At 38.6% G+C, this 26,295-nt stretch overlaps 1 protein-coding gene across 2 annotated transcripts in view; it reads left to right on the forward strand.

Moving 5' to 3' along the window:
* The window catches only part of EPG5 (ectopic P-granules 5 autophagy tethering factor), a 49,763-nt gene that overhangs the window by 6,319 nt on the left and 17,149 nt on the right, over positions 1 to 26,295 (forward strand). Inside the window, exons 6-29 of one of the 2 annotated variants that reach the window (XM_084305491.1) lie at positions 34 to 107; positions 2,349 to 2,457; positions 2,965 to 3,079; positions 3,521 to 3,671; positions 4,578 to 4,733; positions 5,084 to 5,241; positions 8,528 to 8,682; positions 9,205 to 9,345; positions 9,540 to 9,704; positions 10,967 to 11,089; positions 11,469 to 11,728; positions 13,457 to 13,597; positions 14,153 to 14,297; positions 15,083 to 15,280; positions 15,803 to 15,913; positions 16,761 to 16,880; positions 18,462 to 18,628; positions 18,828 to 19,055; positions 20,683 to 20,806; positions 21,206 to 21,350; positions 22,379 to 22,550; positions 23,469 to 23,631; positions 24,221 to 24,363; positions 25,545 to 25,701. In XM_084305491.1, coding sequence (XP_084161617.1) covers positions 34 to 107; positions 2,349 to 2,457; positions 2,965 to 3,079; positions 3,521 to 3,671; positions 4,578 to 4,733; positions 5,084 to 5,241; positions 8,528 to 8,682; positions 9,205 to 9,345; positions 9,540 to 9,704; positions 10,967 to 11,089; positions 11,469 to 11,728; positions 13,457 to 13,597; positions 14,153 to 14,297; positions 15,083 to 15,280; positions 15,803 to 15,913; positions 16,761 to 16,880; positions 18,462 to 18,628; positions 18,828 to 19,055; positions 20,683 to 20,806; positions 21,206 to 21,350; positions 22,379 to 22,550; positions 23,469 to 23,631; positions 24,221 to 24,363; positions 25,545 to 25,701 — 3,621 coding nt within the window. The remainder of the gene's footprint in view (positions 1 to 33; positions 108 to 2,348; positions 2,458 to 2,964; positions 3,080 to 3,520; positions 3,672 to 4,577; positions 4,734 to 5,083; positions 5,242 to 8,527; positions 8,683 to 9,204; positions 9,346 to 9,539; positions 9,705 to 10,966; positions 11,090 to 11,468; positions 11,729 to 13,456; positions 13,598 to 14,152; positions 14,298 to 15,082; positions 15,281 to 15,802; positions 15,914 to 16,760; positions 16,881 to 18,461; positions 18,629 to 18,827; positions 19,056 to 20,682; positions 20,807 to 21,205; positions 21,351 to 22,378; positions 22,551 to 23,468; positions 23,632 to 24,220; positions 24,364 to 25,544; positions 25,702 to 26,295) is intronic. The other variant, XM_084305492.1, reaches the window with a different exon arrangement.

Consider the following 26,295-nt stretch of genomic DNA (forward strand, 5'->3'; position numbering starts at 1 on the left):
CTTATATACTTAGACTTCTGCATTTCATTCCAGATCAAAGTCTTGGATAACCCATCAGGTGTCTTTCATTTCATGCAATCTCTTGCCTTGCTTATGTCTCCTGTCAAGTAAGTATGGAAATATAATTTTATAAATATGATCTGATGATTTAGTAGTAGAAAACATGATGTAAAATCTTGTGCAACCCTGAAAGCACATTGCAGGCAAAGTCGTAAAAGCAGGCACAAATATGAGATTCGTGGTTAAAGTCAAACCCTTTTTATTTATTCACCTTGAAATACAGCCTTGGCAGCACGTTCTCTGACTGCATGTGGTATGATAAAGCTTTCTTTTAACTGTCAAATAGCTTGTGATGGCTGACTTCTTTTTTTAGTGAATTCTGAAATAGTTCTTGCTGTGGATGATGGCCTGATCAGAATGCTGCCTCTGCAACATATGGGCTTGAATAAAGGGTTTACTAAATTGGTGTAGATGCTGATTGTATTTCTTAATTTATTTTTTGTGCTTTTTTATCGAGAAGGAGTACATGATGCTAGGAGATGCTATCTAATGAAATTAATCATTAACATCCTGTTATGTACTTCAGATAAAATGCATATCTTGCCCTGACCCATCAGACTTTAGCGTTGAAGAATCAAACTACTGGTATCTTGATAGTCGGACCCTGTATTAACTAAGACTTTGATTAGTGTAGACTGTTGTTTTTAAGGGTTTTGTTTTACATTTCATCTCTAGAGGTGCTTGGGGAAACAAATGTGTCCTGAGGGTATGTGTATTGTTGGTGGGGTAAGATTTTGCTTTGAATGAGGACTGATTCAAGGTGTACAGGGTGTCTCTCTCAAGTGTTTATTATGCAGGAATGCACAGACTTCGGTGGCTGTACTTACTATTAAAGATCTGATGCTTCTGTTACAGCTGCTGTGTGTCAGGAACCAGTTTCACTTCTAAGCCATATTTAGAATTGGATTAGGATTGTGAAATTCAGAATTGTGAAACTGTTATCTTAAAACTTGTATTTTGTTTCTAGTATGTTTGCATTATCAGTGTGGTTTTGGACAGATTAGGAGGGTGATGTGGTGGCAGAGATTTTGTTGCATTGTGTTCAGAGTTCTGCCTGTACATTCCTTTTAAAAGGAAGTTATAAGTTAAATTTTTTAACATCTGTATAGCCCTTCTGCTTGTTCATTTAACTTGCTGGTATATATCTGAACGGCTGAAGATATTGATGGTACAGAGTCTGAAAACTAGTATCCCAGCCTTACGATGGTCTAACACATGGAATTGGAGCTGGCTTGAAGTGAAGCAACTCTTTCCTGGAAGTTCTTTAGCTGTGGTAGCTCAGTGTACCTAAGCCCAGTCCTCCTAATGTTGGCATGGCATCCAGCTATGCAGCTATGGCAGTTCTGTAGTGCAGCTAGCCTGTGCTTGTCCTGCTAGTCATTGACTCACCATGTGATAGCTTTAAGTAGTTGTACCTCTTCTGAAAAATCATATCCTTTTATTTGATTTCAGGGGTTTTTCTCTCATGAGGATAATAGTTTTATTTCTTTCATATTAAAATATGCTTTTTATACAGGGCTGACAGCCATTTATAGTTCTCAGAATATTGCAGACTGAGTCTTGTAAGGCATTAGGTTATTTGGCTTACTTGTCCTTGAATCTGTTTTGAATATTTTTCTCTGATATCGGTTAATCTTGGTAGATAGCCAGGTGTCACACAGAAGTGTCAACACAAAGTGTCACAAATACTTGCTTACTTGCCCCCTGGTGTGGGGAGGAAAAAATAAAACGTGAAAGTACAAAAACATGTGGGTTGAGATAAAGACAGTTTAATAGGTAAAGCAAAAGCTGTGTATACAAAAAAAACAAAATAAGGAATCCATTTGATGCTTCCCATCAGCAGGACGATGTTCAGCCATTTGCAGGACAGCCGGGCTCATCATACAAAAGGCTTACTTAGGAAGACAAACATCATCGCTATGAATGTGTCTGCTTCCCTCTCCCTCAGCTTTTATTGCTGGTCCTGAGGCATGGGATATCCCTTTGGTCAGTCTGGGTCACCTGTGCTAGCTGTGTCTGCTCCCAGCTTCTTGTGTAACCCCAGTCTCCTTGCTGGCAGGGGAAGCAGAAAAGGCTTTGACACTGCAAGCACTGCACTAACTAAAGCATCTGTGTGGTATCAACACTTGTTTCAACACAAATCCAAAGCACAGCACCATACAGGCTGCTGTGAAGGACACTAGCTCCATGCCAGCCAAAACCAGTATGATCTCTTAACTGAAATACGATGAAATTCTAAGTTTTTTATCTTTCAAATTTTTGTAAATTTATTTTTTTCTTTAAATCAGAAATAGGATGGAGTTCATGTGCCACATGAAACCAGCTGAAAGGAAAAGCTCCTCTTCCTCTGGGAAAGAATCTGGAAACTGGACACTAGTAGACGAAGGAGGGGAAGAGGTATAGTGAATGATGTTGTTTTCTTTTTGTGCTTTTGTTCAGGCTTATTGTATTGATTTTGTGAAATGGAATAAAGAAAACTAACTGCTGTTCAGATTAAAAGCATCATTTGAACCTTCAATCTATTTTACTCGCCTTTTTCTCTGTGATATAAATGTAGATAATGGAATTTCCAGAAATTAGTAATGAGAGATTGAATTTAAGGGTGCTGTTGCATGCAGAAAGCACAGAAATAGTGCATTTGAACAGTTGTCCAACACAGCTTCTGCAGTGAAGCTAGTGTAGCATTGTCTAGCTCTTTTTTTCTAGCTGGCAAGTGCTGTTGTGTAGGGGCACACAGACAGGAATTTAGGAGCTTCTATGTGTGGAAAGGAGAGTTCATTTGTACTTTCTTTGTTTTGCAAAGCAAACTGGAATTAGCAAAGTAGTGAAGCCGTTCTATCATGTGTTTTATTGGTAAAATTAGTATTTTTATTAGTAAAACTGACTGTTTGAATTCTTCTATAGGATGAGGATCCTGAAACAAGTTGGATTCTGCTTTTGGAAGATGACTTGATTGCCCTATTGTCACAATTCCCATTTCATGAACTGTTTCAGCAGTTTCTTGGGTTTAAGTCTGCAGGTAATCAGCCACTATAGTGTTTCTCTTTGTTTTGCTTTTTTTTAATAGTATTAATGACCACAAAGTCACAGAATGTTACTGCATTACAAGACTTTTGAAGTGAACTTATATAGAACCGGTACAACAGCTCAAATACTAAATATAGATGGAAGTATATGTTATTTGCATGGGATAATTTAAAAGACTATAGCAATACTAGTGTGTAAGTATTCTATTAAGTCTGTGGACAAGTACATGAAGATAACTGCTCGCTAGAGATCTTATAACCTGCTCAGATGACTTGTACTTTGATACTTAACAGTTATTTATCATTCATCTCATAAAGAAAATACAAATTCACTATCTAGCTGGCTAATAATAAAAGTATGTAATTAAAAATTACTTAAGTATCCAGAATTCATGCATATTTTTGAGACTTACTTTTATCTGTCTTGGTCGTAGGTACTTATTTTCCTGAAAAAACAACTCCCCAGGAGATGATGAAGATTTTTGCTTTTGCAAACTCCTTAGTGGAACTTCTGTCTGTGGGGTTAGAAACATTTAATAGAGCACGGTACCGACAGTTTGTGAAGAGAATTGGTCAGCTAATAAAGTAAGAGACTATCTTCTCTGCAATATGGTTGAATCACTTTCATGCGCTCTGTTTTATTTTTTAGAGCTCCTTAATGCATACTTAAATAAACCCCAAACATTTATTGAGTAGCTTCTGTTGTGAGAATTGGTCAGTTTAGCATTAGCTCATGGGTGAATCTGAAATCCCAGAGTCCTTGACCCCAAAGCTGCCTGTGACATGAAGAGCTACAGAGTCTAAATGCTGTAGCTACAGAAGAGCCAGGTGAGCTGAGGAACACCGTGCTGACTTCACTCAGGGTTGTGTGTGGGGTCACAGAAGTTCAGCAATGTCTCTAATTGCTCCATTTATAACTGGTGTTACTGCCTTCTTTCTGTTGTAATGTAGAACTGTTTTTTTTTTTTTTTTATAATTAGCTCCTTGAAAAATCCTTGTTGCACTAAGCAAATGTAATTGGAAGCTAGAAGTTGCTCTTTGTTTCTTTTAGTCTCTTTACTTGGCTTATATGAGTGTGTTGTTGAGAGGGATGCAGTTGAATCAAAACCAAAATCAGTTTTCCTTTGTGCTAGTAGAGTGAGAACTTAATAAAATTTTTCCTGTATGGGGTTTTAGTGTATTGCCATTTAATAAAGTAGGATTGCGTTAGGGCTTGGAAGTTCACATACAAATTAGTTTGATATAACAGAATATTACGTATTTTTTGCTTGCAAAACCAAGGAAAGATAAGAATTTTAGCCTAACCCTGTTTGAAGTGTGGAAGGAAAAGTACATGCTATTTATATGGCAGTTTCTGGAAACCAAGGCTTAAACCAAGGATTAAATATGTCTCTTGGAACTAGACCAGAGTGTAGCTGCAGAAGTCTGTGTTTCTATCTGGTGATGACATACTTAATGATCCCTCTGCAACTTTGTTGTTCTGTTGTGTAGGATGACACTCTGTCATGTGAGTGACCACTGGGCGCAGTACGTTAGTGGCAATAAACAGTATGGATCAATAGCGCATCCGTACTCTGTGGAGAAATTGCAACTGGAGTTCGATGAGCTGTTCTTCAGAGCTGTTCTACATGTTCTGAAGGCAAAAAGGTAGGCTGTCCCATGTGATCGATACTGACTTCATCTTGGAGTGAGATATTTGAAACTAGGAATTGCATTAGCTTTAAGGACTTCATGGTTTCAACAAGACTGCAGTATGCAGGATTTTTCAGCACACTGGTAGTGTCAAGATGGGGAGGAGCTGCACTTAAATTCTAGCACCTGACAGAAGCTCTGGGGAATTGTTCAGTTCAGAAATAGGTTAGCTCAAAAATAGAAGTACTAAAAGAAATCCTCATGTTCCTAATTCTGTTGTACAGCAGAGATGTGGGTGTATGGCTCCTTTTCAGATATTGGGATTTATCAGGGTGAGAATCTTTGCCTCTCTTCACACCTAACAGGCTGGGAGTCTGGCTTTTCATGTCTGAGATGCCTTACGGAACATTGTCCAGCAACATGCTTTGGAAGCTCTTCTTTGTCATGCATTGTGCAGAGAGTGAACACCTGGAAAAGCTCTGCTCTTCTCTACAACCTGCTGACTGCAAACAGAGGCTCAAAGGTAGAACTCCTTCATTCAGAACCAATTTTAATAGATTCAGCTACAGGTGCATCGGCAGCATGTTTAATTCTTTGCAGGTTCTGCTGTTAAATGCACCCTTGGTAGCATGACAGGTCCATAGGCCTCAGAATTAACTTGGATAGTTCATGGGCTTGCAGCAAGTGTCTGACCGAATGCTAATTTTAGTGGGTATTAGCATATCTACTGTCCTTTTAGCTTTCTGTTTGTCAGTGCTACTGGCTGCTTCAGAGCTTCAGGAGTGCCATGTAGTAACAGTCAGGATGGCCTTCAACAGAGACTTAAATCCTGAAAAACAGAGTTAGGAATCATACACTTTTTTTTTTTTTTATGAGCTGTTGACTGTTCTTGAGTCTTCAACTGTTGATAGCTGTATAAATACCCCCATCCTCCTCCTTTACCTAAACTTGGTAGTTCTGGCATTAGTAACTTACGTTGCTAGATATCTACTTATCTTCACAGTTGCAGATGTTGCCCGTATTTTGTGTCCTTTTTGATGCTTCTCTTGTCCTGTATGCCACCACTTATTTCTGTTTTCCCTTTATTTCTGGCCTGTGTTGATATCTGCAGCTGTTGTAGTGGTTTCACATGTAGCAGAGTTACTTAAAAGCCAGTTTGAATGCCACCTTCTCTTTGTTGTCATCTTTGTGGAAAACTTACTCAGGGACTTGATTGACAGGGAGTCAGGTAAACAAAGCAGTAATTCCTTACTTCACAGCCTCTGTTCTCTTGAGGTGTGCTCTCGTTTCCTGTCAGTTTTACTCTTCAGCTAGATAATGGGCCAGATAGCTATCACTACATCAACCAAGCTTTTTGATGGAGAAGTAGAAAAAAAGGGTGATCTTCAAGTTACTGAGCGTCTCAGCTCTGTTTAAAACTCAGCTAACGTTCAGGGCAGTGCAGTCAGAGTGGGAGAGTGGTACCAAGACTCTAACTATGTATATTTTATTAAGCGCTGATCTGTTTTGGCTAGCTTGGAGCTAACAGTAACAGTTATGCTGTTTCAGTGAGGACAGTCTTGTTTCTGCAAAGGTTTTTTTTACTGCATCTCAAACAAAGAGAACATAATATGATGTGGTAGATTGCAGCTCTGACACAAACAACCATTTTTTTTTTTTTTTTTTGATCGAGCATTGTTCTGCTTCTAGCTAACATTTTGTGTTAAAGTCCCTGGTATGCTGATGCAGGATATCTTTATTCTCTTCATTCTTCTCAGTGGTTTATGTCAGCACTCTGGTATTTTTTCACAAATGTCTAGACAGGCAATATCAAAAGTTTTTAGTGAAATCCATCTAATCCTCTGAAATAGTTTATTTTGCTTGACATTTACCAGTATAGTGCTGGCTTTATTTCCTGTATTCCATACCCTAATACATGAAGACCATGGAATTAACATTCTCTTGGAAGAGTGCTCCTTTATTGATACTTATGGAGATGTTGCTCCACTGAGATGAGATGGAGTCTCTCTTCCTCCCTTGTTCACTGTCTGCGTTCCCCAGTCCCAAGATAGGGCTTGGTGGGAGTTTGAGGTTGGCATGGGGGAACTGCGGTGTGGAGCACAGGTACAGTGCAGGGGAGGATGTGGCTAAAGCAGGAAGCTGGGAGGCTGCTGAGATGAGTCTTGCTGCAGAGAAGGTCTAGGGTATGTGTGCTCAGCAGCTGGCTCCAGCCCTCTCCTTTCCTTTTACGGTCTTTGACTTTACCGGATCCTTTCTCTCTTCTCTTCTGTCTCCCTTCTTGTTTAGCTGATTTATGCCTAATGAAACACGCAAATTGTGGTGCAAGCGTGGTAAGGTTTGCAGTTACTGGTTCATTTGTTGCTTGCCCATTCTACCCCTTCCCTAATCTGTGCCTCATTCTGCTGGGCCTTTTGATGTAATAATGACCTGGTCATCTTCTGTCCTTAAGCATTACCTTAAAAAACAAACAAAAAATAGCTAAATGTAAAAACAAAACAACAACAACAACAAAAATGCTGCTAAGGGCAACGGGTAGTGTTCGGTAAGGGAGATAAATGGATGGGGGATGGGGTGTGTCTACTGCATTTGTTAGGAGTGAGATTTATGTTACTATATGGAAAAACTCTTTACTTAAATTGCATGATTCTCCAGCACATCATTCATGAGATGCACAGGCTGTACAAGTCTGATCTCAGGTTGAAGTACGTTTGAAGATTCTTGAAAGCACTTAACGTGGAATCTAAGCCTAGAGGAAGTGTTTAATCACAAGCGTGCTAACTGCATGCTTCTGCTGATTAAGTAGTTGAGTACCACCAGTGCTTGTTCAGTCTACTCAACTGGTGTGAGAAGATCACTGTAAACCATTTCTGCTCATATGTTAAGCTTTAGGGGAAGTAGGCCATTATCAAAACTCTTTTACAGCTCAAGGGCAGTATTTAATGCATACTTTACTTTTCCATGTAGACGCTTCATTTTTTTGGAAGAAATTAAAAACATGTTATTTTTCAAGTCCTGTTAGGCTTTCTTTGTGCTCTTCCCTTCCTGTTGTCTTCCACCACAAGAGATGGAGTGTTTCTTTAGTTCCTTGTCATTCCTGTGTTTAAAGAAGTGACCTCCTTGTGCTTCTGTGCTACTTCAGTTCCCTGTTTTCAGATTTTTCCAAGCTAGTGTATTCAATAATTCTGTTGTATTGTTTGAGAAACTTGAATTAAGCTTTCCTTGTAACTCTTGGACATATTTTAGACTCAGAGCTAGATGCTTTCGGTGTTTCTATCTGTAACCAGCATAGAATAATCTCCCTAGTTTAACTGCTGCTTGAAATCACATTATTTGGAATGAGCAGTGTCTCTTATCTTGACTTGATCAAAATCTCTCTGCTGTCCTTGTGTAGGCTTAGTTTTAATTTTTTATTGACTGATTCAGGATGGAATTTAATGGACTTCAATCTGTAGAATTAATTGCTGCAACCTATAATGGAAGTTGAAATGCTGATAACATTTTTTAAAAAACAGAGATTCAGGTAGTTCTTCCTGTGAGTGATCAGCACCATGTAGTTAAAAATAAAATATTCCAGCTGTTCTTGAAGTAGGCTTAGCTTTCATTTTGATTTACTAGTGTATTTACTGAATTGCATGGGCTCACTGCATATTACGATGCTTCTTGCACCTGTTTTTTTTAGTCAGCTGGTACAAGAACCTCTGAAGAGAGTATGCTTTATTACTCATTCCTTCTCCGTTTTTGAATTTGTATAATTGTATAAATTCTGATTATGTATGTCAGATAACACTTAAACCGTGTGACTTTTCCAGAGCCACAGCACCTTGAAAATTTTGAAAAGTATCTCCAATCAATGAACTGCTCAGAAGAAATTTGTCTACTTACCACATTTGCTCAGATGGCACAAGCCAAACGGGCTGATGTTGATGAGGATTTTATCAAAATCATTGTTCTGGAGATCTATGAGGTGAGAAATCTTACTGGTCCATTCAGGAGACGGATGAACAATGCTCTCATCTTTTCTAACAGACATAAGTGTGAAACATTTATGGCTCCTGTAGTTTGTTCAACTGCAAAATGAAGAGAGCTGTTTCTGAGGTTTATAATTTATTACTGAATTAAAATGTCCTAAAGTGCTTCCTTCCGTGGAGGAACAACAGTAGTCTTGAGACCAAGCTGGAATGAAATAAACGGGAAAAAAAACATGGTGTGTTCTTTTTTCTCAAGTTTAACTTGTAGCTCTGAAATACCTTGTGTGGTGTGTTGCAGTTTTTTATTGTTGTTGTTCATATGTTTAGTTTTGGTCTTCATTTTTGCCACTGTGATGTGGTAATTTGATGAGCTGTTAGGCCAGTCAGTTTTAATGTGGCATTTATCAACCTTGTCCAAAATCACGAAGAGCAGTTTGGTTCTGTATTTTCAAAAACAGATTTTATTGCAGTGTCAGTATCAACCATAATGAGTAACTTCTCTCTGCTCATCTTCTCAGGTGTCATATGTTAGTCTTTCAACAAGGGAGACATTTTCAAAAGTTGGCCGTGAACTCCTGGGAGCAATTGCCAGCATCCATACACAGATTATTTCTGTACTGCTGGATAGAGTTAAACAGACTATTGAGAAAGTTGGAATGGTAAGTTCTTACCTCTGTCATTTAAAGTAGACACCCAGTTAAAACTAGGTAGAGATCATACAGACCAGGTACACAGTATGAATGGATCAAGTTAAAAACCTAACTGTTTTTTGACTATATCACTGCATAAGGGTATAATGCTGATTGTTGTTCCACAGTAAGTATTGAATATACTTTTTTCTCTCTTCTCGAAGGTTTCCTTGTATCTGTTTAAAGAACTGCCCTTGTACCTGTGGAAGCCTTCTTCATCTGAGATAGCACTGATTCGAGACTGGTTACTAAATTACAGTCTAACAACGGTGGAGAATAAACTCGCCTGCATTATCTTGGAAGGTCTAAACTGGGGATTTGGTGAGCAGGTACGTATTAATCAGGAGGCCTGCGCCTGGACAGTTTTTCAGAGGAAAAAAATATTACTCAACCTGGGACTGTTAACTGAACTTGAAAAATAATTATATGCTATTGATATGACCACTGTATCTTTGAAGGTGTGGGATAGGAAATTCACAATAACTTTCTAGCCTTCTGCTGGTATTTTGTAGTACTGTAGTTGAAACTAAAAGCTTTAAGCAGGAGTTCCTTCTCTCCTAAATGAGAAGGAAATAGCTGACAAAACAGCTGACTGGATATTTTTTGTTAGTCACTTGATTTTAAGATACCTCTGACTGCAGAAATAAAGGAATCCTTCAAGTGGTATGTATGAGAACATCCAGGTATGTTTTTCCCACAATGCACAAAAACCTCAGTGATTGAAGTAGAGAGCTTTCAAAGCCCTGAGCGTTACTTAGATGACCAAAAAACATTCCATAGAAAGGTTGCTCCAGGAGCTTCATCCATTTAGCATTCAATCCAGTCTGAATGTGGTTTTCTGTTTGTTTTGTTTTTGAGAGAGAACCAGAAATAAAGTTGGGAAAAATCCTTTTGCCTATGCTCGGCGATACATTTTAGTATTGTAATCTGTGCACGTGATCATACTGAACTCTTCCCCTTGCTGTATTGATTCTTGGAAATGAGGTTTGCCTTACTTTTTCTCCCCATTTCTTGACGACACATGAACACAACGGAATGGTAGAGAAAACTACCATTAAGAAAAAAACTACCAGTTAAGAAACTGTCAGGTCTTTGCTTTGCAATAACAGTCATGTCAGAGGTGGGGAAAATAGTTCTTTAAAGTGGCAGTTGATAAGAGGAATTATTATGTTTTGATACAATTTGTAGTAGGTTCTGGTTATTCCATTTTTTTTAAAGGCAAATTTTCCGGTGCTTGTACCATATAAATTAAATTTATGTATCCATGTATCTTTGGATTAATTACTGTAAATCCCATGATGTGCATGATCTAATGGTTATGATCACTTCTGGAAGTAATGCAACTGTTCTGCTTCGTATTGCCCAATATGATCTTGTTATCTTTCAGTGTTGGGCCAAAATTCTTCTTACCGGTAAAGGTTTTGACCAAGCCTTGCAATACTTATTCTCCTTCTGGCCATGTAAACTAAGGGTTATTTTTAGTGCAGCTTAATCATATGGTTGCAAAGACCTTTTAAATGAAGCAAAGTTTTTTTTTTTTTTTTTTTTCTTTTAAATGAAGTTTTGCTGTGATTCTTGATTCTGTTTTTAGCAGGATACTCTTCATCTGGATCCAGCTGTCCATTCTGAAGTTGCATTGATGGTTCTGGAAGCATACCTGAAATATCTCTCCCAGAAACCATATGCTGGGCTGCTTTCTGAAAGCATAAAACAGGTATTTCTTCTTCAGATTTACAGGGAATAATGTACTGCTAGTGATACGTAGGAAGAACTGCAGCTGGAGACTTCTTTACTTTCTTCCTTTTAAGACCTATGCTGTCTTAGTACTAGAATGTTAAAATATCCTAGCTCTCAGTATTTTTCCACCTACAGTGCTCTCTGAAAATGCTGTTTTCTGTGGAATGCTTGTATGAGAAATAAAAGTTTCAGATTGGTCCCCTTGTAGGTTGATACTGTTACTGCTATCCATATTCTTATGGTACTGTGATAGAAGAAGTCACTCATCCAAGCTAACCCAAGTCCTGTGCTAATGCTGTTCATGCCATAGCATAGCTGTGCTTCCTCTCATTCCTGTTCCTTCTGCTTTCTTGCAGGTCTCCTACTTAGCCAGCATTGTTCGTTATGGAGAAACACCAGAGACTTCTTTTAACCAGTGGGCATGGGGCTTGATTTTGCGGTTGAAGCTTCACAGAAATGACCGTGGCATGCAGCATGGCTGGCCTGCAGTGCCTGTGTCTGACAGTATGCTCGACATGACAGAGTCAGTCACGCTTCACCCCCTCCTGAAGGCTGTTAAAGCTGGCATCCCCATCGGCTGTTACCTGGCACTGGCCATGACCATGCTAGGTCATAGGTAAGCGTGCTTTGTGTTTGCTTTGGGAGGAACAGCCCAGTAACTGGTGAGCTGAGGGCTACTAACATCTCATGTGAGCTTGAAGATGATAAACGACTTCTGATGCAAGGAACTGAGCGGTCTTCAGGGACGTGCAGTTTTGAGCATTATGCCAATTATTTTATTTTGCTAGTACTAACTTTGACCTCTCCACATTGGGGTGAAAATAGCGATTAGAAACAGTAGCGAAACTGAGGCAGTATTTCTGGCCATTTCAGTCGTACGAACTTTTAACCACACTTACTGAAAGGGTTGTTTAGTTGGTAACTTTTTAGTAGAGCTGCAGCAGAACATTCAGAAAATAGTGAGGAGGAAACCACTTCTGTTGATAATAATAAATTAAGAGCTATATAACCTTTCTGCAGAACCTCCTAGCCCTGACTGTGTTCCAACACAGTTGTTGCCAATGCTTTCAGTTGCTTTATAAGCAATGCTCGTGCTTATAATCAAGTGTGCATATAATCAAGTGTAATATTAACATTATATTATAAATAATATTAAGTGATTAAGATACAAAATCAGGGATAGATTGGATTCATAATCTTTCCCAGGGCTGTACTTTTTGAATCTGTGATCAATTTTTAAATATCTCTGGCTCTTCATCAAAATTCTGAATAACTTGTTTTCTGCATTGAATTTTGCGTTAACTTGTCTCAGAAGACTGTCTTGGATTTCTTCTTCCTCAAGCCATTGCTTGATGGTATGGTTATGCCATAGATGCATACAAACTTACTAATAGTACTAGATCAGTTTGAGACTAATATGAGGGTAATCTGGTTTGAGGGTGGAAGCTTTTACGTGACTGAACACAGATGGAAAACCAAGGAACCTCTTTGCTTTTGATATTTTTTTTCCCAAGCGCTCTGTATGGCCTTTTGAAGAACTGTTGCACATCTGATATTTACTGCACAAAAGTGCAGAATTAAAGGTCTGTAATAAATACTAGTGACCTAATGCTGTATTTCATAGAATCACAGAATATCCCAAGCTGGAATAGAATCACAGGGTTCGTCTGATCCAGTCCTGCATCCAGGTCATTTATGAATATATTAAGGACAAGTGGCCCTAAAATGAAGCCCTTGGGAAGCCTACTTTTTTGTGACTGTGCAGTACACATAAGACTAATATTTTTCATTTTGTTCTAATGTAAAACACTTTTCCACTGTCTCTGCTTGGTGCAGAGCAATGTGCCATATCAGCTGCCAGTAGTTTTCTGTACAAGAGTGGGATTCATCTCATCTAATCATAACTGTCCAAGTATAAACTATAAGGTGAAGTCTGAGCTTCATCAGTAGCTAGTGCAGAAAAAGAGGATCATTCATCCTAAGGACATGTCAAAGGCAGATAACACGAAGCTGGGAAACTGATTGACAAGGTTAGGCAAGCACCCTGAGTTCTAAATTGATTGAAACGTGGTGAAGGCACCCATCCTCAGCAATCAATTTTGGTTTTTGAAAGAGAGGATGTAAATCCCCCAAAAGACTGGAAAGATTTAAAAAAATAAATCTTCCAGCCATTGATTTACATCTGCAGCTGAAGAAAAAAACTCTGTATTTAGGTCTTCAGGATTTCAAAGATTGTGTAAATATATCAACGTCTTTACACCTCAGTTTACAAAAAAAGCCAACATCCCATGTCCCTTCTTACAAATAGTCTATGTGCTCTTTCTTATTTCTTTTGTTTTGACAGCATTGAGAAGTTCTGTGCTGAAGGGATCCCCCTTTTGGGTGTACTCGTCCAGTCTAGATATCTGAGAACAGTAGTCCATGTACTGGATAAAATTTTACCTGTATTTTACTCTTGTCAATATTATCTCCTGAAGAATGAACAGTAAGTTTCGTATGTTCCTAATATCTTAATTGCTAAAGAAAGCAAAAGCTAAGGTTAACAGTTAAAATGTATCATATCTCATTTTGGGTTTCGTGTTTAGTGAGAATGTGACACGTGATGGGGAAGTGTGTGTGATTTCCGAGAAACATTGCCCTTTCCAAAAAGCTGGGTAGCCAATGCAAGCTACTGTTTCCTATTTGGAAACTCAAGGTATATTGCTCTGCAGTTTGGCCATGCTTCAAGGCTTGTTGTGCAGCGCTACCTACTGGTCAGTTCTCAGATCTTCAGATTGCCTTACAGTTTCAAATACCTTTAGTCCAGATAAACTGCCCTGAATTACGGTCTGCCTTGAACTCTTCATAATATTCCTATGATATGTTTAAAGTGGAGCAAGTAACTCTGCAACATCATTGTGAAGCAAGATTCTTGTGTGTGTGTGTCAGCAAGTGCTGTTGTGCTTCATGCTAAAGTTTTAAATTCTCTAGAAGCAGGTTTTTTATGTTTAAGCTGTAAAATAAAGTTTAAAATTAATGGAATTTAATTTGATATCTCTAGGTTTTTATCACATGTTCAACTCTTCCTTCACCTGGATAGTGGAGTCCCTCAAGGCATGACCCAGCAGGTTACCCACAAGGTAACACAGCACTTGACAGGAGTGAGCTATGGAGAAAATGTTAAGCTGCTCAGTAGTATGATACAGGTAAGAAGGTAATGTTTAAAGAAAATAGCAGGGGCAATGCTTAAAAATAGGTATTTTTTTTGACTGAGTTTGTGCTTAAAGTTAGAAAGAATACTTGATTGTGGCAGTTCTACATCCATAGAGTGTTCTGCACTAAGCTTGAAAAGTTGGGTTTGGTTTCCTGAAATACTTTGGCTTAAACTTGCTTAAGATGCATGTATCACTGGAAATATCAACTGTGCCTTCGACTTCTGGAAAGACAGATTTTCTGGTAACAAAACTGTCTGAAAAGGGAACGTGATACACAGCACTGTCTCACCTGTGTTAGCTGAGGAATGGAACAGATTTACTAGATGCTTTGAAGCTTTGCTTTTGTCCATTAACGTAAAGCTACAGTATGAAAAAATGTTCCTGTGTTAGAAAACTGCAGTATTCGTTACGAGGGTTCAAGAACCAAGGCCCACTGCCATCAGAGAAGGGTATGCACTAAAGAGATCTGTACCTACTGTAGGAACAGCAGGCAAGGCCTCACATGTAGGTGTTATTTATACCTGCAGTTTGCAGGGGGTCCTGTGTTCGTGTCTGTTTCTGCTGATTGTGTGAGATGTGCAGTTCTTCAGTCTGCAGAATCTCTTTTGGAGATTGGAGTTGATAAGCCTGTTTTTACATAGGTATAGAGAGCATTGCTCTGTATTATTTTAAGGGTAGGCCCACAGCCTCATGCAAGTTAAACAGTTCTTCATAAAATTCTTATGCTGTAATTCAAGCTGAAAGCATTTGAACGATTCTACCCTTTAATTTGGCAGACTCACATTTTCCTAAGCAGCCAGCCAAATGGTGTGGGGCCGGCTGCAGTACTGGAGTTCTGGGTTCAGGTCCTCACCAGCCAGCAGCTGTGGCACAGGGACAGGGCAACGCTTTTCCTGCTGGATCACCTCTGTAAAGCTGCTTTTCAGTACAGTCAGGAAGACTGCGTACAAAAGCTGCTTTACCAACAACACAAGGTAAACAGTTGGTTGTGTTTGTGTTGCTATTGAGTAAATGTCAGTTCTAGAGTTACTTATTCTCATTTTGATGTGAATCTGTTTTCCTGAAAGGTACCAACAACAATTGTAATAATGCATGATGTGGTTATGCTATCTGGTTTGGTTCCGAGTGGTTCAGGATTAGTGGAATAAATTATATTTTAATAATAATTAAATCTACTTGAAACTCAGGTTTCATTCAGAATAATTCTATAACAGTATCTTAGTTTGTGGTCTTTGCATTTCATATGTTCAATAGTATATTGAGAACAACAATAGAGCATCATCTTTTGGAAAACAGTAACTAAAAAAACCAACCTTTTCACTGATGAGAAATGAGGTACAAACAAGGGATTCAGTGCTGGTTGGCTGAGCTAATGTTGGGAAGTAGTCATATGAGGTAGAAAGGAACTTGGATAAAAGCAGCATGATGTCTGTAGTTTGTAAATCATCTGTTAGGCTTCCTACAAAATAATAATAAACAGTTTTGTTTCCTTGCAGAATGCTTTAGGCTATCATTGTGACAAAGGTCTGCTGTCTTCGCTTGTAAGCTGGATTGTGGCAGGCAATGTGACACCATCCTTTGTTGAGGGAAATGCCAACTCCTCTCAGGTAAGTGGTATCATAGAATCATAGAATGGGTTGGGGTTGAAGGGGCCTTCGAATGATCATTTAATTTCAACCCCTGCCATGGGCAGGGACACCTTCCACTAGATCAGGTTGCTCAAATCCCTGGCCTTGAACACGTCAAGGGATGGGGCATCTACAGTTTCCATGGGCAGCAGGTTTTTTTTTTCCTGCTTTCACAAGTTGTTGCAGACTTTCTGTTGCTCGCTCTTTTTCCATATCCCCCTTTCTGTGGGCAGTGTTGTGATAAAATCCTAATTTAGCATAAGAGAATGCTGCAGATTTATTACACTAAAGAGAGCGTGAAGAATTTTTCAAAGATGAAGTTTGTCTGATCTGCCCAAGAATTCATACAATAGAACTTATTTAATAAGAATCTTCAGTTGTTCTCAACTACGTGTTTTCTCTCAATTAATTTAAGACTGACTCTTCTCCTAGATCAGTCAATTTCTGATTAATATTTTGCTTTCTTTCTGCTTAAAAAAGGTCCTCACTGAAGCAAAAAGAAAAATAAAAAACCTGTAGTACCCCAGCTGGAAATGTAGTGCAGGTGGAAGAGAGGAGATCCTGTTTTATGGTATCCCTCTGAAACTCTCAGGCGAATTCTATCAGTGGTCCCTGGTTTCGCCTTCCTTTCTCAAAATAATACAATATACAAAAAGGATGTGTGAATGTAGGTAAAGAAAGTGTTTTTCTTGTCTTGATGTGACAATACTCTTTCATGTTTGTAATGAAAATCTGGAAAAGACATACACTTAAGAAAACAGCAAGCTTTCTGATCCTGCACCTACAATTTTGTTACCAATATTTCCATTATTACTGTGTTGTACAGGTCTGGTTTTCATGGATGGTGTTAAATATGGAGTCAATATTTGAAGAAGATTCGCAGCTTCGCAGAGTTGTTGAGGGGGAATTAGTTATTAATGATTTAACTCCTGATCAAGCTTTAAAGGTGAGCAAACCGTTCATCCTCTTAGAGGGTTAGTATAGAAAAGTGTTCGTTTGTATTCCATAGCTTTTATCTCCTCTGCTTTTTCTTACCAAGCCAAAGTCATAACTAATGCTTTATATCTGCTTGGCTCTCCTGGAGAAAATGTATGTCGAATGCTTCCCTTCACATTTTGAGTTGAATACTCAAAGATTACTATTTAATCTGTTCTTAATATGTAATTATTTACAGAAAGTTTCATTCAGTAACTAGGGTTTTTACATGATTTCCTAGATCAGCTGAATGCCTTCCAATCTTTGGTGGATTTATTCTGTGCCACTGAGATGAGTAGTGCAGATACTCTTAATCTGCAGGCAGGGAAACATCTCTGTCAAAGATCAATTTTTCAGATGATCTGAATTCTGAAAAAAAAGTCTGGGCTTTAGCGTTTTACATTTATTTGTTGCCCTATTTATTCTCTGAAGTATTTTTCAAAACTGACAGAGAAGTTTGTTATTAACTTGCAAAGTCAGGTGTTCTTTAAGCCAGAGTGCAGTGTTTTGCAGTTTGTTTGCCCAAATTCAGTGAGAAATTCTGAATGAAACAAGTCGAGAACAAGCTGTCTTGTGTAGAAGTTTAAATTCTGGACTGTCCTTCATCTCAACTGTTAGTGTGTTGTGTTTTTTTTTGAAGAAGTTAGTCTAGAAGTCCTAAGGAAGTGGATTTGCTTGGCTACAGCCAGACTGGTATGTGTCTTGGTTACTTGGAGACAAGTGTGGAGAACATTTGTCCCTGGGCTTACCTGTCTCAATTTCCCTGGTAAGCAGTGAGATGGTGTGTGGGGACTGGGCAGAAAAGCGTGCTGAGGGTTTCTGAGGTCTAGCGTAGGGGATAAGGTAGTGCCAGGATCTTCACTGAGGCCTGGGATCTCAGAAGAGTTCCCCTGATACAGGCACAGTCCATGGGGATTTGGTCTATGAGTTTCCTGTGATTTAGTTTATAGAGTTAGCATTCTGTGTTCTGCTTTCGTACATTGCACTGCCTTTATTCTGTTTTTGCAGGAAAAAAAAAAAAAGCTTTTCCTTCTGTATACTTTCTTCACATCAGTTCTACTTTGTTTTGGATGTTCAGCAGGGCTGTGTAGAACATAGTATGGAAAATTGCTAAAATCGGTAGCATGATGTAGGGCTCTACTTCCTCATGTAGCTTATGACTTATTTTTAGTGTTTGGAACATGCCATGTACTTCACTGCTGCTGCCTTGTTCTCTTAACACCACCTTCTGGAACCTTAAAGCATATACTTCTGTGAGGAGGAACTGTAACACCAACAGGCTTACGTTGGGTTTGCATCACAGTAGTACCTCTACTTGTGTTATTTTTTTGTAAGTGTCAGAGTTGTAGCACTGCTCTCTAATAGCTGTCCAACATAACTGTTAGTTGGGCAGATTTCCTACAAGACCTTGAACAGATACATGAACGTATCTGAAGTTTTCTGTCTTGGAACTGCTGAATTTTCCTGCTGTGCTGATTTGTTGGGTTAGGATGTGACAGCCTGTTGCAGGAAACTGCAGCAGGGCACCCAACTGAAAGTACTGTTTTTGCAGAAAGCCCAGATCCAGCTGAAGCTGCCCATTGTACCTTCCCTTCAGAGGCTAATGATTTACCGCTGGGCTCACCAGGCCCTTGCTACACCTGCTGATCACCCTCTCATGCCACTAATCTGGCAGAAATTCTTTCTGCTTTACCTTCACCGACCAGGACCACAATATGGGTGAGTCTGATCATAAAGCCTTCAGGTAAAATAGCAAGCACTAATATGCTTGCACTGTAAATGTGTCTAAGTGCTTCGTACTAAGAGCTCATTTTAAAGCAGTAGGTATTGGTAACTTCTCCAGAGTCAGTTCATTTGCAGACATTCTGATCTGACACTTGCAACAAGACTTTGTTTTTGCTGTTTTGTTCTTTTTTAGATTACCTGTAGATGGCTGTATTGGAAGACGATTTTTCCAGAGTGCAGCTCATATTAACTTACTAAATGAAATGAAGCAGCGCTTAATAGAGGTAGCAGACTTCCACCATGCTGCCAGTAAGGCTCTTAAAGTGGAGAGTCCTGCAGAAGGCAGTGAAAGATCACTGGAGAAGGCAAGCTGCTCATCAGATTACCTGACTTCACCGGAATTGCATAAGGAGCTTGTCAGGTAAAGAACTCCGGCCCAGTTCAGTCTTATTCACGACAACACCTGAGCTACTAGACTGCTGTGCTACCAGTCTTAGCCATGGGAGATGTGAAGGGATGGGACTCTTGGCTGACGTAGATGTACCTAAGCACTTGTTATATACCTAGTCATGATCATGTCTGTTCCTCTGATGCAAGTTGTTTTGTTTAAGGAGGTTGACTTTACTACTAAAAATTAAACGTTGTTGAATTGTCACCCTCCGTAGAGGGGAGATGTATATTTTTTTTAATTAGTGGCATTCCCATGCTGTTAAAATACTAGTATAGACACATTCATAGTCTTGTACATATAAGTACGTATTTGTACATACATATAGCAGCTATAAGTGCTGCTTTGCATGTATACCTGTTTTGCACAGACTTGGGGCCCCAGTTTACATCTGAATACAGCAGGGAAGTCAATAGGGACTTCAGCTCATAATTCAGTTAGTGCAGTTTACTCAGTGTGCTAATGCTGAGCTGCAATAAATACATTGTGTGCTAGGTGGAAAGACAAATGTGGTACGTCTACTTAATCAAAATCTTAGTGAAGAGTCTCTCCTTATGTTGGAGAGACATACTGCAACTCAGCTGAGGAATTCTCATTTCTGTAAGCAGTGTCAAGTAGGTTGTTTTTAGGAGACATGAATCTCATGCACAATGAAACCATAACTATGCTGTTCAGAAGTCCATGTTTGTTTAGGCAGACTTCTAGTCTTGAGAAGTCTACCTTCAGAAATATTTGCAGTGTTAATTTCTAAGAAAGTCCAGACACATCGAAGGATTTCCACACTCCATCTTAAAACCATAGGATTCTACAGCCAAGTAATCTTACGCTGAGAAAGTTTAATGGCCACCTGGACAGAAGGGAAAATACTACTTGAATTCATCAGGGTTGAGTCTTGGAACTGGACTAGTTCCATTTTCTCATCAGTGGATTGATATAGAAAACAGTATTAAATATCGCAAGCAAACTCCTATGGTGGAAAGATTTAGTGGCATTCTTGTTCTCCCCTGGATTCAGTCAAGAAAACTCGGATTCTATGCTTAAAAAAAATGGATAGCCTTTGAGGCTATCCATTGAGGAATTATGTTAGGAGAGAAAGAAATGAGAATAAACTAGGTGTGAAATTGAGTCAGAAAACGATTGGAAGATGCAGCTCAGCTCAGATGTAAAATTTCAGAGCAGGCTTCCTAGACAAGTCCTGGTGTGAGAAGCTAAGATTGCTCAAATATATATAATTTTTTCTTCTTTGGTCTTCTGAATGGGGTTATGGATGTTATTCCCTGACACACAGTTCTGGTCCTGGGTTGTGTGTGACTTCATAATAAATGTCTTCCTCTTCAAAATTTTTCCTGTTACTCATCATTATAGCACTTCATGTATTTGTAAGTAGCTTCTTCCCACTGGTGGTCCTTGAACTGATGCTTAGTAAATTAATCACAAAGCATCTGAGAAGTCCAAATTTTCTGCTGTGTAAACTGGTAGCAAGATTTGTTGCCTTAACTTTAAACCCCAGATTAAGACTACTCTGTAATCTGTGCTGTACGTATGCATACAATTAAAATTAGTATTGACTTTTTTTCCCCTGTTTTGTTTTTCGTCTCAGGCTTTGTAATGTTTTTGTTCTGTGGTTGGAAGAGGAGAGCTTTCAGAAAGGAAACACATACATTCCTTCTTTACCAAAGCAATATGATGCACATAGACTTGCTAAAATCATGCAGAATCAACAGGTGAAGTACTAATGACTCTGGCAACATGGGATTTGAATTCACTTGTTAAAGTGGGCTGTAAAATTGTGCTATGATGTTTTAGACAACTTTGGTTTCCTCTGTGTTACGCTTTCAGGACATAAATTGTAATCATCCCTACTTGTTCTCTAATTTGTTAGTAATTATATTATGTATGTTTGTCAGGTTTCTTCTTGAAGTATCGTGAACCCTTTTCAGTGGCTTATCTGTATATGTGATAAAAATTCTGCAACAGTTTTCTTAATTTTTTCTTCATAGTGTTTTCATATAACTTTAAACTGCGGGGTGTGGTTTTAATTATTTAGCTCCCTAGTTACTGGGATGGATGCGCAATATATGGTAATAACCAAAATTGTAATGATTAATTCTTCTGCGCTTTAGGACTTGTGGATGGAGTATGTCAATGTTGAACTCATCCACCATGAGTTTCAGGAAGCTATAAACCTTTGGATGCGGTCTCAGCTTGAATCACATACAACAGCTAGTATTTCTGCAGGACAAACAGATTTCACCAATCCTTTGTCAGGTAAGAGATAAGAGAATTATTAATGATACCCTGGTATCTTGAAAAATATGATGATGTCTGTGAGTGAAAATGTTAACACAGCTTGGTACAGCATTTTACACAATTTTCATGGTGTTCTAACTGAAATGCTCATATATGAGGCTATCATGGTTCCTGGTTTAAAGCATGACACATCACAGAACCACAGGTCATGTGGCGCCTAAAGCTTTGTGAGTGGGCTCTGCAAAGATTGTTCCACGCAGAGCACGTATCAGACAGGCTGAATTTTCCTAATGTTTATCTAGAGACAGTTGCAAGCAAAGGCAAAAAACACTATAACTAAAACCAGAAAGATTCTTTTTTTTTTTTTTTTTTTTGTTACTAGTACATTTCCTTGTTGTTTACTTGAAGTTCTGGCACAGTGAAAGGGGTGTTCTAGCCTAGGAAAGGGATAATAATCATGGTAGATACATTAAGGATGTGGGAGATATTCTTGGTGGGCTGATTAAAAGGGGAGTGAGGGAAAAGAAGGAAACTAGGATATTTTTATGGGTGAATTTGTACTGTTTAGGCAAAGAAGTTGAGTGGGAATCAGCAGGAAAAGAGCTGACCTGGAAAGAGATTGTGCTTTGGGAAGGATTTGGATGCGACAAGACTAGAGATGAGGATGAATTTTAGGCAAAGAATATGAATTTGGCTTAGGAGGAACTAGGAGCCTCTGTCAGGTGAGGAGAATAAAGAAGGTGGTAAGAGGAAAACAGAAAAGCTGGAAGGTAGGAGTGGGTGGAGGGGAAAAAAGGTAAACTGTGGCACCTTGGATCCTAATGGTGTGTGATGGAGCTGGCCGTGAAAATTAGCTGTGTGAATTAAGCTTTGTCAACAACAACAGAAAAAGGTTAGCTAAATGATAATAAAAGGGGAGGAGTCCTGAGAATGTCTCCTAAAAATATTTCATAAATTTAAAAAAATATATATAAATCTGAAATATTTTGTTGAAATCATTCTAAAGTTTTCTTAGCAACATAGCTTATTTCTGCTTTCTTTTCTAGCCAAAGAGAGGATAATGAATAATTTGAAGAAGTTTGATACTCCCAAGCCCCCTCTTCCGCTCCAGCTAATGAAAGCTCCTGTGCCAGTTATTTCCTCTGCCAGTCTGATCAGTCAGAAAGAAGCAATTCAGCTCACACGAACAGACCTTAATGTCTTGCAGCGACATGCCAAGTAAGACTTAGCTGTTGACCCTTTGCCTCCCTAGTGTTTAACAGTGTCTTCAGCTGCCCTTTACAGCAGCCTTACTGATGGTGCACAAGACTGGCAATACTTGACTTCTGTCTCTTGGCCCTTTTTTTTGTTTTGTTTTCTTGGCTATCATGTCACTTGTTATTTCACTCCTTTAACTGGCTATACAAGTCTTATTTAATGACCTAAGATTGCTTCAGTTCATATCTAACAGCTGCAGTTTTTGTCATTTGACATAAAAATAATGCTTCCCTTTAACCTAGACTTATTGACAATGTTACCCTTTTGCACTAATTTAGTGATGATAATTTGAAACAGTGAAACCCTTCGGAGAGAAACCTGACTTCTGGAGCTGTTAAGTTTGTGTATAAAAGAGAAGAAACTTTGTTTATTAAAATTACTCTATGAGAACTCAGATCAAATATTTTTGAAGTGTCAAACACAGGTGATAGATGTATTCTCACACAATGTAGTAATACAGTAGTAATGTAGTAGTATTATTTAAAATAAATGCAAAATCCTTGTTAATCCCAAGAAGGGATGTGTAAATGATTCCAGCAACAGTTTCAGCTGGGCTTTTTCTGTTGACTGAATCTATCTTATTTTGTCTGGTGGAGAATTGCATCTTCTGTACTGGGTAATCTATTTAACTTCCTTTCAGGATGTCTTAGGGAATAATTAAAATATGCAAACTTTATTAGTTTTGTTCTTCTTTAAATTAAGCTAATTCTGTTACTACTTTGAGGAGCTATCACTTTGGAGTTAAAAGATTATGAAATGGAATTACTGTTTCCTAGAGAAGTGTCATGAGTCTTTGTACAGCACATTAAAGTGAAGTCTTAGCTCTTGCTTTTAAATTCTTAGCAGTACTGTTACTAAAGACTAATAAATGCATTTCAGAACTGCAGCTCTTTGGGAATCCCAACATGTTGCTCTCAACAGTGAAATACTGGATACTATACCTAAGCTGTATGTCAACCGGGAAGAACAGATCACCCTCCATTTGGAGTGCCGGGGAACTTCAAATAAAGCCTGCCAGGGAGCAGCTCTTCTGACAATCCAGGTCAGAGGCGTGACATCACTTCTGTTTTGGGCCTGTGGTTAATGAAAATGAAGTGATTGAATGGTTGCAAGAGTGGACATATTTGATGAAGTGCTGCTCTATACCTTTAGAAACAAATTAAGTTCTAAAAAGAAAAAAAATTACCTGAAATACTTAATATGTAATTCTGTGAAGGAGATGCAGATCAACAGCTGAAGAATAAATTGTTTAAAGTTTTGGATTACTCATAGCATTTGTACTAAACTGTTTCCCAGTATGAGAGTGTAGCAATATTCACACTACTAGGAATAAAACTGAAAAAGTTCATAGAAAAATTCCCATGTCATTTGGTGTGTGAATTTCTCGATCCCATCCAAGTGTCAGTGTCTGTGGATAAAAATTCTTATTACAAAGGTAAGGATTATGTTCGTGTGCCATACGGATGTGTGTTTGGGCTGTATGCACTGAACTTGATCAAAACTCTCAGGAGAAAGCCTTCTATGCTCAGTTCTTAGTGTGCTCTGCTTCATTTTTACAGTTATGTGCAACATTGAAGAATTTTGGTAAAGGATACTATTCTGAAATGAACATGTGTCTTTTTGTCATTTAGTTTGAAGGGAAACATAAAAATGAAGCAGTGAGCCAGCAGCTTCATGCTTTGCGTAAAGAAGTGAGACAACTGCAAGCAGAAGCTACGAAGCCACCTTCTCTGGGTGTTGTGGAAGCAGCAGTACATGTGGAAAATTTTATAACGTAGGTTGTTCAGACACTGCTTTAGGTAGTGATGTTTTATATTTCTTTTCCTATATATTAGAGGTAAAATATGGAACTTACTTGTGTGGTTTTCATGCTTTTATCAGTCTGGGTCAACAACAGAGCTGGAACCCGGAAACCTACATGTTTGACAGATCCCTGACGGAATAACTCCATGCATTATCAGAAGAGCTAACTGCTGGTCATTCAGCCTTAACAGGGCACACATGTTCTCTATTTTGATTTATTGTACTCAGCATTAGAATACTCATTTTAAATGTGCAAGAGCAGATTGAGTGAAGACAGGGATGATATGTTAAGCTTCAAAAAAAAATTTAACAGCTGTTCCAGCCATAAGCTAAAGGAGATATTTTTAATATGTGCCTCCTGTGTAGGAGGACATAGTTCTGTAATGGAAAACTATGATTTCAAGTAGCTTTTCAGTATGTGGAATGAAATCCTGTACTGGAAGAGGACTATTAAATCTGAATTTTTGTGTGAATGAGTGGATTAGTCCAAGGGTTACCATCTCTTGAAGCCGTTTTAGAGTTCATCCCAGAGATCCAATTTTGCAACATCATTTCTTTGATCTAGATTTCAGCTAGGAAACCAAGTACAATTTAAAACAAACAAACAAACAAAACAACAACAGAACAACCCTTGTAGAGTACATCCTCTGTTGTAAAGTATTTGATTGTTGTTTCTACACATTCATTCTTGATCATTAATCTGAAAAATTCTGTAGATGAGCTCGCAATTGCGATTTATATCTGTGGAACTGCATATTCTTCAGATGTTTGAATTCAGACTCAGTGAATATGGAGTTTGATTTGACCTCAAACATTTATTTAGCAATATGCAAGAGAACATTAGTAGAAGAATTAAAGCCAAATCACTGAGTCTTCCCAGTAAAATGACACAAACTGAAACAGGAGACGCTGTTTAAGCATCAAAACCTGCCTGGATGTGATCCTGGGCAGCCTGTGCTAGGTGTCCCTGCTTGAGCAGGGGTTCGACCAAATGACCACTAGAGGTCGCTTCCAACCTTAGCAATTCTGTGAAACCACTCTTAATTGTCATGTAAGCCAGGTACATTTACCTTAATGCTACGTGTGGACAAGAAACTGTTCATCAATATCATAATTATTTTCCACATGTTACCTTAATCTTTTGTTTTGCAGGGCATTAATAAATATCTACAAGGTGCAGCCTATGCCTGCAATTCAGAAGGTTGGAATTAGTTTGTTTTTCATAGTAGTGGAATATGTGTGTGATGAAACTCAACGCAATCCTCCCACGAGGCAGTTCTTCACTTCATGCATTGAGATTCTTGGCCAAGTAAGTTTATTCTCTAGCATTGCATGCGTTAGCACTTACCCCAGTTGTCTGCTGATATTGAGGTCTTAAAATCTTTAGAAAGTCTGAAAATTAGCTTTTAAGCTTCTATCCCATTCTTGTCTTCAGCTAATTGTATAATACATGCAGTATATAGGAGAGTTTAAGCTTGCATATGAGCAAAATTACAACTGTTGCTCTGAAGTGCTTGCTGAACACTGAAATACTCTGTGTGTATCAAGTGCTGAAGAAGGCTGGATTTTTAGGGTATTGTTTAAAGTCCAGTGCAGTATATAAAAAGTTGTTTTGGCATATATTTCTTTATTATTGATGACTTCCTAGCTTACACGTGTCTTGTCAACCTCTGTGTTTTGACACCTCTCTTCTGAAGCCTTGCAGTATCCTTTGTGTAATGAGTTGGCCAGAATGTTTCTGGTAGAAAAAATATGAACTCCTTGTTCACAGTAGCGATCATATTACATGGATGCTCTGAGGAAAAATCAGTAGATTTTTCCTATGTGTTCAGGTGTTTATTTGGATCTATTAGATGCAGGTTTCCCCGTACCCAGCTGTCCTGAAGTCCTGTCCCAGTCTGAC

The sequence above is a fragment of the Netta rufina genome (genome assembly GCF_964035555.1).
Source record: "Netta rufina genome assembly, chromosome: Z".
NCBI classification, from domain to species: domain Eukaryota; kingdom Metazoa; phylum Chordata; class Aves; order Anseriformes; family Anatidae; genus Netta; species Netta rufina.